Source organism: Cyprinodon variegatus, unplaced genomic scaffold (assembly GCF_000732505.1).
Source record: "Cyprinodon variegatus isolate N-32 unplaced genomic scaffold, C_variegatus-1.0 Scaffold47, whole genome shotgun sequence".
In the NCBI taxonomy this organism is placed as follows: Eukaryota; Metazoa; Chordata; class Actinopteri; order Cyprinodontiformes; family Cyprinodontidae; genus Cyprinodon; species Cyprinodon variegatus.
Window position 1 is genome coordinate 1,929,029 of NW_015150500.1, and position 10,323 is coordinate 1,939,351.

At 35.8% G+C, this 10,323-nt stretch overlaps 2 protein-coding genes across 3 annotated transcripts; both read right to left on the minus strand.

The window, feature by feature from the left end:
* Positions 1-521: 521 nt before the first annotated feature.
* Positions 522-6,780, minus strand: rps26 (ribosomal protein S26). Of its 2 annotated transcripts, XM_015370624.1 has the most exons (5): positions 6,776-6,780; positions 5,067-5,070; positions 1,114-1,291; positions 764-894; positions 522-615 (listed from the first exon to the last, which is right to left on the minus strand). In XM_015370624.1, the coding sequence occupies exons 2-5, from the start codon at positions 5,067-5,069 to the stop codon at positions 580-582; spliced, it is 348 nt and encodes a 115-aa protein (XP_015226110.1). In that variant the 5' UTR covers position 5,070; positions 6,776-6,780; the 3' UTR covers positions 522-579. The 2 variants fall into 2 exon arrangements, with proteins under 2 accessions (XP_015226110.1, XP_015226109.1); XM_015370623.1 differs by lacking the exons at positions 5,067-5,070; positions 6,776-6,780 and adding an exon at positions 2,332-2,388.
* fkbp11 (FK506 binding protein 11) lies at positions 6,357-9,565 on the minus strand. The gene is made up of 6 exons (XM_015370622.1): positions 9,236-9,565; positions 9,098-9,160; positions 7,157-7,244; positions 7,029-7,062; positions 6,855-6,925; positions 6,357-6,768 (listed from the first exon to the last, which is right to left on the minus strand). Exons 1-6 carry the CDS (start codon positions 9,359-9,361, stop codon positions 6,560-6,562), a joined length of 591 nt encoding a protein of 196 aa, XP_015226108.1. The 5' UTR covers positions 9,362-9,565; the 3' UTR covers positions 6,357-6,559.
* Positions 9,566-10,323: the final 758 nt, after the last annotated feature.

The following is a 10,323-nucleotide window of genomic DNA, read 5'->3' on the forward strand; positions in this document are numbered from 1 at the left end:
AAAAGCTTTTATCACCCTTAGCATTTAAGAATTGTGTTGTGCCTTTAATTTAGTCATTAGCTTTTTTCTTTTTGCCAGCCTTTTAGAAACGGTTTGTTTGTACACAGCTGACCAAGTTGTCGAAGATTTAATCAAAATTAATGGTATGATGGCTCCTAAAATGTCTGTCCTTTAATGCATTTACCTCAATTTTATCACATGGTTAAATCAGTCCTGTATGTTGTACCAAAGCCATTGCACCTGAGCCAATACAAATCCTTTTTAAATAAACAAAAAATAAGTTATGAACGTCAATTTCCTATACTATCGTGATCTTTGTGACGCTTCCCTAAATGTCTGCTTTAATGTAATTTTTATCTCAATACTGCTTTAACTACAGCTTTTTTAATGTATCATGTGTACTTTTGCATTTGCTTAAGTCATATTAAACTTGCTGTACGTTTTGTACTGTAGGAATCTACCCTAAACAAAAGCTGATTCATTTGTGTTTCCTACAAAAATAAAACGGCTTAACCCATTTATGTTTTGTAAAGATGTTTTAATTTTCTTTTCAGGTACACAGCATCTTCAGATTGCGCTTTACATCGGCTTTGGAGGAGCTCTTGGTGCACCAGCCTGTAAAGAAAAACAAAAATGTAGTTAATATACAACTCTACTTAAATCTTGTTACTCTTTCTTGGCATATTGGTTCAGCTCATTTTATGCAAAACTTTTAATTAGCTCGTTCTATAACCCAGCCAGACAAAATCGGTACAACACTCACAGCGGGCCTGAATCTTGGAGGTGGGGTACGATCCTTCCTGGCTTCACAGGAGCGGTTCCTCACTACTTTGCTGTGGATGGCACAGCTAACACAATAGTGCAGCTTCACATAGAGCTTAGGCAGAACATATGCTGCAGAGAGAAAAAAATAAATAAAACAAATATGAAGACTGATAAATCAGCATCCTCTAATCCTAATTTAAAAGTAGCCATTGATAGCATCTCCAGCATTTATATACAACCAACATGTGAAAGGCAACATATCTGAGCTTTAAATGTGATCAAATTAAACCTGAAAGCTACCTCATATTACAGATTAGCTATTTTATGTCTGATGTAGCTGAAACGTACAGTCAAAGACACTGGCGTCTGATATGTCTCTCACAGCCGCTGCCTCCACTATGTTCCTGATGACAAACTTCTTAATGGCCTTGTCCTTGGGGACGCAGCGGGCGCAGTTGGTGCAGCGGATGGGCTGCACATGTCCGCGGCCCTTCTTGGCACGACCGTTGTTTCTCCTTTTCTTGGTCTGTGAAATATAAATAAAAAATGAAATGTTTAACATGTTTCTCATTCCGACTTGATAATTTATGAGCTTCTATCAGCAGCTTTCCTGCATAACATACTAAGATCTTAACATTTTCAACGTTGTTTATATGACATGATTTTACAAAGGAATCAAATTCTCAAGCAAATGATAAAAAATAGAAAAAAAGTCTTAATTACTAAAGATGTTTTCCAATACCAGCCCTGCTTACAATAATAAAGCCACATGACCATTTAGAATACCATTTTTTCTATGAAGTTTTGGAAGTATTAGCAGGCAACATCACAGGATTCAATGTGAGCTAGAGACAATTTTACCACTAAATTTCAGCTTTTTAAATTTAGTCTTTTTAAACGTGTCAGTCAAATAAAGTCAAATATCTATTCCATTTGTATTGCAAAAGGAAGGATTCTCTACTCCATCAGCTAAACACTAACAGCTAATTTAACCAACTGGAAAGAAAGCAGTGCATTTAAAATGTATGTAGTAAATCGTTATGTTATCCCTTTCAACATCAAAATCAAATTCAAGTAAATTTAACATTTAGAAAAGCAAAATTTCATCCAGAAATACGAGTTCATTCTCAAAGCCCTATAATAGAAGTGACTTGAATTTAAAGCAGACTGTATGGCAGAAAAAAGGAATCGGATAGTTAGCAGATTAGCTCAACTACGTTTAAAACCATCAGGAACAAATAAACTGTTCATTTCACATGCCGTTTCATCCAAATGCCGCTCTTAAAATAAATCACATAATATTCCTATGCCCTGTCTCAGTTTACGTTAGCCTTATCGTTAGCCTGCTCAAAGAACACATGCAAGAAACGGCTAGCCTGCTAACGGTTAGCATTAGGCCTCGACTCGTTTAATACTCGTCATAATAGATATTTAACACCTAGTTCTCGCGTTCTGTGTTCGTGTCGTGTTTGGAAATACTCAAATGTATTAAAATTGCTAGGGAACTCGACCAAAGTCTGAGTTTATTAAGTCGATGAAATGCCGCGGTCGGCAGCACACACTCACCATGTTGCACGGGAAGCTGGAAAGAGGACCGGAAGAGGCAGCAGCGACACAAAAACCCGTCCGCTCCGCCCTCTAACTGCTTCACCAGAGAGGACATCTTTTACTTTATTCACATTTTAACAGGGCTTTTCTCTGTAACCACTTTCTACCACATTCCAATAAATAAATGAATATTAAAAAAAAAAAATTGTAAGTTTTATAATAATGATATTTGTGCTTAAATCGCCTCCTGGTGTCCAGTGGCGGACTTAGATCAAATTGACCAGGGGACAGGGGGAGTTTTTATTGGGGCCCAAAATGATATGAAACAAAACTAATCTGAGGAGGAGGCGGCCTAGTGGTTAGTGCATAGACCTTGGAATCCTGAGGTTCTGAATTCGAGCAACTACAGGTTGCCACTTAAGGTCCTTAAGCCAGGCCCTTAACACCAGACTGCTCTTCTGGCACCGCACAATGGCTGGCAGCCTTAAAAAAAAAAAAAAGTCACTGCCACTCTGAGCAAAACCTTAACCCCCACAGTGCTCTCCGGGCGCCGCACGACGGCAGCCCACTGCTCCTCAAGTGGATGGGTTAAATGCAGAGAGTTCATTTTATTGCTCTCTACTTGTGAAAGTGTAATGACCATAAAAGCTGGAAATTGGTCCCAGCAACCATTCAGTTATGGTCTATGTGCCAGCATGTTTTATCAGAAGAAGATGGATTAATGTTATGTTTTTAGTACAGGGGCCATAACAGCAGCCAAGACAAATTCTAAAATGACACTGCCCTCTGTTGACCCCTGTCTGGAACTGTATATACTCTTGATGCTGTCCACTTTTCAAATTGTCCTAATAACCAACTGGGGAGATCCTGCATTTCCAAGTTTTTTTTTAATTAAATCATTAAATTGCTATAATCACTTTATTCACTATTGTTGTGTCTACAACAAATAAATAAATAAAAATGACTTAGGCTAGTATTTTGAGAGGGTAACACTATTCAAAATAGCAATATCCAATTTAGAAATAGATATAGTAATTCTAAAATGAAACAATAGTTAAACTTTAGCTCTTTACCTAATACAGCCGAATCTTTCTATAGGCCATAAAAAATATATTGCATATTTTGTGTTTTATTTTTGCCAGTGTCTTGCATAATGCATTTTACTTCACCACAATTTTACATGTAAAATGTCTTTTTGTTGCAAACTAATAATCTCCAACTGCCGCACAATCAAGATTTAAATTTTTCTTGACATTTTTAAACAAATTAAATGTTTGTACACCTTGAAAATTTGATTTAATTGTATATGTTTTTATCTAAACCAGACGTCTCATCCTTCAGTCCCTTTTGATTCTGTATATATTGGTTCAAACTTGTTTAACACACCTGAATCAAATCATCAAATCATTCACATGAGCATGACACAAACCTGAGGAGGTAAATATATTTATAACATTGTTTCTCTATGTTGCATGCTTCTACAATGCTCTTTTTTTATTTTGAGGGCCTTCCCTGTCCTTTCTGGACCACTAAAAAACCTCTGAGTCCATTACTAACAGTCAAAAATTACCCAAGGCAGTATTATGTTTATCAGAATGAGGGGGCAAAATATAAATCCATGCCACACTTTTATTTTTAGGGGGGGGGAAAAAAGTATTCCTGTGTATCTTTCTTCCTTATAAAAAACAAGGAATTACGTACCATTAAGTTTGTGATTTATTTTAACTAAATGTGAAAAGGCTTCATGAGGTGTGGTTACTTTTAGAAGGAATACTATAGGTTTTAAAGGCTATAAAGAATTTCCACATAGTACCAGAAACATTAAGAAATTATAATATTGAAGCTCATAAATTTAAGATTCTAATAACTCCAATGTTACACAGGACATTCCTCTTGTAAAGTAGACTGTTTTGACTTTAACATATTTTAGTTTAACAACCTCTTTTCAGTCTTTTGCTAAATTACCTATATTTTTTCAGCAGTATAATAACAACAGGATATTGGGTGATGATTTGTTTGAACCAAGCCTTTGCAATTGTGTTGTTTATCAAAAATAATAATAAGGTATAATTGAATTGCATTGAATAAGGAATAGACTACAGGAAGCTTTGGTTTCTCCTTAGGGTCAGATGTGCAGCTTTGTTTCCGTTGAATAAAAACGTTGGCCATATTTTCAGATGTGTTTCTGGATTCCCTACATTTATAAATTTCTAGATTTAAACTCTGCCCCGATTAGAGCCAGTGCACACAGAATGACTCAATATTGATCTGACTGTAATGCAGGAGATTTACAGAGGATTTCTACAAGTGCATCCACCCATTTCCAAATGCCAAGTTTAGTGATAGAGAAAATAGATTGATAAAGTATTCAAAAGGTTTTTTTTTTTCATAATTTAATAATAAATATATGCTGAACAGAAAAACTGAAGATGTTTTACAGGAAAAAGGTAAAAAAAAAAAAAAAAAAGCCACAACACGGCTAAATTATCATGCACACCCTTGAACTGGACCTTAGTTAAAGCACGTATTGGTTCAATTTGATCATGTCTGTTTCTCTGGTTGAATCTCTTAGCAAAAACTTCTATGTGATTCCTGAGCTAAGTACCAGAACTCCGTGAGTTAAAAAAAAAATGAACTGAGGCTAAAAAAAAATGTTCCTAAAGGATTTAGAAAAGGTTCTAGAAAAACAACAATAATAAAAAAAAACATTCCAACCAAAGAGCAGTAAGCCCAGAGTGTGGTGCTGCCACTACCATGCTTCACCATAGGTATGGTGTTGCAATAAAAAGATGAATAAAATAATACTATAACAATATTATATAAATACAAATTCCAGAAATATAAACATTATATTACTCATACTAAAAACAATGCAAATAATAATGTAAAACATGTTTTTAAGTTAGATCAACATTTAATACAAGCAAAAAGTATATTTACAACCCTTTCTCATAGTTGAGACATTTGGAAACTAGTCTTATTAGAAGAATGGGAGCATTCTGCTTCTCTAGTTCGCATTAACACCAACTATTTAGTCTTTTTAGACTAATGATCAACCAATTACCTGACGACTGCCATTGCTGTGCAAGAATAAATAATAATATAATGCTATGGACTCTCAGGCATCGATGTATCTTCGTCCTGACTTGTTACTTTTTGTCTAGTGAGATTAATTCAATCCTTTAAACCTCTTTTCAAACTCTGCTTTTAGCAATATGATCAGCAGGTCAGGAAATTCTTCTCAGACAGGGTATGCACCCTTATGCAACCTGGTTATTGCTGCTTTTTATAAATTTCTTGAATATTTTGTTTAAACGTTTTTTTGTTTGTTTTGTTTAAGAATGTAGGTATTATAAAGGTAGCCAAATTGGTGCTAACGCTAAGCAACAGACACAGTTTATTTAGTTCTATTTGAATAATTTCTTCTACTGCTGTCAGACTAATTAAAAAAATAGGGGTAATCACACTTAATTTTAGAATTTAACAGGTAAACCAATAACATTTTCACATAACAGCAGTTTGGTTAAATACATTTTGTCCCTTCATAAATTAAAATCTCTTGTTAGGTGATAAAAAAAAAAAAGAAATCTGTAAGGATGCAAATATATTTTCACAGCACTGCACTGTTTGTAGTCATGTGAAATGGAGATAAATAATAAAAAAAAAGTCTAATTTCTTTACACCCTAAAAATCACAGTGATTTGTCAGCATTGGTTTAAAACACTGCAGCTATACAGTATGTTAACATTTCTCCTCATGTTTTTAATATTCTTTTTCATTTCTGCATTTTTTATTAAATTTTTTTATTTCATTTTTTCCTACTTGCTTTGATTCTGTTTTATTTTCCTACATTTTAATCATGTAAAGCAGTTTGCATTGTCTCTGTAATGAATTGTGCTATACAAATAAATTTGCCTTACCTTGCCTCATAGGCTTTTTAATATAAACAAAAGTAGATCATGTGTTAAATCCAAATTGATTGTTATAAAACTTTTAAAAAATAAAGTTGTCCCCTGAAGTTCTTTGTGTTAAGGAATCTAAATCATGTAACGGTGTCATTTAAATCTAAGGCACTGAGTAACATACAAAAGAAATCAAGGCTACTTTAAAAAAAAAGGCGGGTATAGGTACTTTCAAAAATTGTATTTCTTTGTGTCAAAACACTTACAAAAGGCTGTTTTGTATTAAAGAGACAAAAACAGAGTCTTTGAAAAAGTTTATTTAAATTAAATGATCTGCCTAGCCCTTATTTCTTCTTACTCTTCTTATCTTTGGACTTCTTTTTGCTGGGCTTCTCGGCTGTGGACTTTTTGTAAAGGTAAAGCCCCACCAGGCCGAGCAGAGTCGGCACCAGGGCCAAACACACCAAGGGGAACACGTCATTGATGATCTTCTGCCACTGCGTCTGTGGTGACAGAGAAATCACCTCCACCTCGAATTCAAGAACAGCATCACCTGCAACAGATGGAAGAGTTTTAAAAGCTATTTCAATTTGAAGGTTTTCTTTTATCAAATGTAGTCTGAGTCCCTAAGCTGTGTACCTGGAATAGTAGGAGGGTATCCTTTTTTTCCATAAGCAAGGTGAGGAGGAATGGTGGCTTTTATTTTTTGCCTAAAAACAAGAAAGCACATCTACTTCTATAAATTCATTCGTACAGCGTTATATCAGCTTTTGAAAAATGCAAGCTCTTTTTCTTTTTGCCAGTACATCTTACCCTTCACAAACACCAATCAAGCTTTGCTCCAGACCTGTGAACAATATTCCAAAACACTGATGATGAGAGAAAAAAAAAGTTTTAAATTTTCTGCAAAAAAACTGTTATATCAATATTTGAAAAGTTACCAGGAATAACCGTCCTCTTCCCCAGCTCCACAACAAGAGGGTCCCGGGACAGTGAGGAGTCGATCACCTTCCCATCCATCAGTTTACCCTGGGTAATAAAAGATTCAGCAAGCAGAGTATGAGAGTCAATCTAAAATCAAAACTTTCTGTACTGTTTTTAACATTACATATGAAAATTTCAAACTAGTAAATTGTATCGTCGAAAATATCGTATTCCGATTACCGTATTGGCCCGAATATAAGACAAGTTTTTTTTTTTTTTCATTAAAACGATGTGAAAATGTGGGGTTGTCTTATAATCGGGGTATAACCAATTATACTGGTTGACAGTGGTCTGGGTTTCGCTACACGAATGCAACAGCAGAGGGTGTCAGGTATTAGTAAAGCCAGTGACCTCACCGTGCCTGGCGTCAACTTTCTAACACAACAGAGAAGAAGTGGAGAGTTGCTGCACAGAACGGAGTGGATCAAAAGTTTACAGTCATTTGAGGCGGAGTTATGATGCTAATTCTAAAATAATGGTGGTCAACGCAGCGGAGGCATCAAACAACTGTCAGGCAGCAAAGAAGTACGGAGTTACAGAGTGCAATGTCAGAAGAAAAGACCAGAAAAATGCAAACAGCAAAAGAAAAGCTTATCAAAAAATTGCAGAGCTGCAGGGTGAGAGTAGGAGTGACAGCGAGCGCAGCGAGGAGTAAAAGCCTCATAAAGGTTTTTGAGACGTTTGGTGGGCAAAGTTCAGATCGCATTCCAGTTGGAGTGTTGCAAGATATCCATTAAACCTCTCAAAACTTTTTTTTGTTTTAGTTTTTATGATTTAATTGCAAACTTCTTCATTTAAATATTAATATAAATAGCATTGTTAGCACTTCAATATAAGAATATATATATTTTTTTCTTTCTGGTCTTTTTGTTTTGTTCCTAAAAACCGGTCCTGGCAAAACTGACAATCAGGGTTGTCCTATGTTTGGGTTAGTACGGCAATTAACAAAGTAATAATAATAACAATAAAAAAGATGACTTAATAGACCGTCCATCTGGTTCTACAGGATATTTGTTTTTAAATTATTAAAAATAAATCTTGCATTCCAGCTTAAGGTTTTATGAGAAGTCAATCTTCTGGACACTCATGTTTTTAAGTAATCTAATTACTTAGAATCATGCAAAAGAAAATCAGGGCCAGAGCAAATCGTTTAGTATTATAAGAGAACCACAAAGCCAATGATCTGCCAAAATGAATTAGTATTTTTGCTCTTAAAATAAAATAAGATATTTTTATTTTAAACCTAAATCATCTTATTCATCTGTACACTGTGTTACCTCTTTAAATGAAGGCATAATACACTTAAAGAAAAATGTACTTTAATTTAAATATTTGCAGTACAGGGGCCATAACAGAAGCAGTTTTTCAGGGGCACTGGCCCCTGTCTAGTGCCGCCCATGATTCTAAAACTTTTAATAGTATTTTATGCAATTTTAAACAGAAACGCATTAAACAATAAGAGCAATTTATATCACAATTCACTACAAATATTATTATTATGTGTTCTTTAGAATAATGAGATGAAAGTGCAGTCTCATTGAACTGTTATTGCTGACGTGTTGCACCGCCCATACATCTCAATAGTAAAACTCTAGTCGAATCAGATGCTATAAAATCACATGAAAGAAGGATACGCGTAAAACCCACGCTCTGTCACGACTGTGTAACAGTAAATCCCGACTCTGAGGTTTTGCATGGTTCAATCTGAGCCGCTGTATGGAAATAAATCCACATGGTTGATGCGGACGGTGCCACATAGACAACATCTGGCTCCGTCACCAGCTGGGAGCGTCTCTCAGCTTTATTTTTATATATATATAAAATACCTACCATCAAAAGACACAGACGCTCCACTGTTTTATACAAATAAAGTAGATCAGCGTGTCTCGTTGACTTACAGTGTAGTGGATTTGCAGCGTGTCTCCCATTGTTGAGAGAACGGAGCAAGTTTCTGGCTTCACCTACAGTAAGAAGAAGCGCTTTGGTTAAATGTTGAATTTAGCGTTATTACAAGGTTATACTCTTATCCTACTCACCAATGTCTCGACCTGCAGCTCGTCTGCTTCGTTTTCCTCAACCTGTGCGAGTCCTTGGGAGAAAACCGCAAGCATTAGGAGAAAAACGCGAGTCTTCATTGTGAACTTGCGGAGAGCCGCTTCCATCCAACATAAAACTTCCGTCAGAGAAAGAAAGAGCCGATCGAGCTGCACCGCCTGTCCAAAATGGCTCGGTATAGTGCTGATGTGTTGTAATGCTGTGGTGGTGATAAGAACTTAGCCGCCGTGGAAGCTGTCCTAACACCTGAGTTTTCACAAAGAGCCCGCCTTGAAAATCCCTCCAGCAGTATCCCATCGGTCTGCCGTGGGGGGGACGCGGAAGGGTCGCTCCTCGTAGCCGCTAGGGGGCGGTGGCGTGCTGCTGGTTTGCAACGTCAGATGTGAATTCCAGATCTTTCCTGGGATCCGCAATATGTTGCTGAGCTCAGTGAAATGACTCGGATCTCTCAACTGCTTTCAATTTGGTTCGCTAGTCTGGATTTACTGTTTGCTTGTTTGACACACCTCATTAAACGAATTGAACATGATGCAAAGATGGATGAAAATTCTGTTCTTCTATTTTTGAACCAATTTGAGGAAATCTCTCTGATATACATGTTATTTTCAAATGTTTATTATAATAAATTGCTGTTGAGTAAAGCACTCAGAAGAGAATATAAATGATTTAGTTCCATCCCTAAAAGCAAACATAAATGACTAAGCTCAACACAAAGAACACCAAATTGAGGTGAACTTGACTATTTTAGGGATGCTGTGTTTTAAGCTATCCCAACCCCTTAAAATAAACTAAACCTACAGCTGGTCCAAATATATAATTAATCCCAGAGTTTTGTCAAATAAGCCTGTTAGATTAAGGTTTCTATTTATTTCCATGCCATCTACACTGAAAAATATGGAGCAACCATTTGGCATTTACTTAATCATATTTCGTTTCTTTAACACAATTGTTTTATGTCCTACCCTGCTAACATATGAAACAATCATGTTAAAGTAACTAAATATGATTAAGTAAATCCCAATAACGGCTGCATTATTTTTTCAGTGGAGAAGTTTTTTTTCTGAAATTC

Bases quoted from the DNA above. Each gene is read 5' to 3' on its own strand.
- rps26 (XM_015370624.1), bottom strand. The intron at 895-1,113 runs GTACGTTTCAGC...TTCTCTCTGCAG, and splicing joins AGACGCCAGTGTCTTTGACT to CATATGTTCTGCCTAAGCTC. The intron at 616-763 runs GTGAGTGTTGTA...TTTTCTTTACAG, and splicing joins CTCCAAGATTCAGGCCCGCT to GCTGGTGCACCAAGAGCTCC.
- fkbp11 (XM_015370622.1), bottom strand. From the start codon at position 9,361: ATGGAAGCGGCTCTCCGCAAGTTCACAATGAAGACTCGCGTTTTTCTC. The intron at 7,063-7,156 runs GTAACTTTTCAA...TATTGTTCACAG, and splicing joins GAAGAGGACGGTTATTCCTG to GTCTGGAGCAAAGCTTGATT. The intron at 6,926-7,028 runs GTAAGATGTACT...TCTTGTTTTTAG, and splicing joins TTGATTGGTGTTTGTGAAGG to GCAAAAAATAAAAGCCACCA.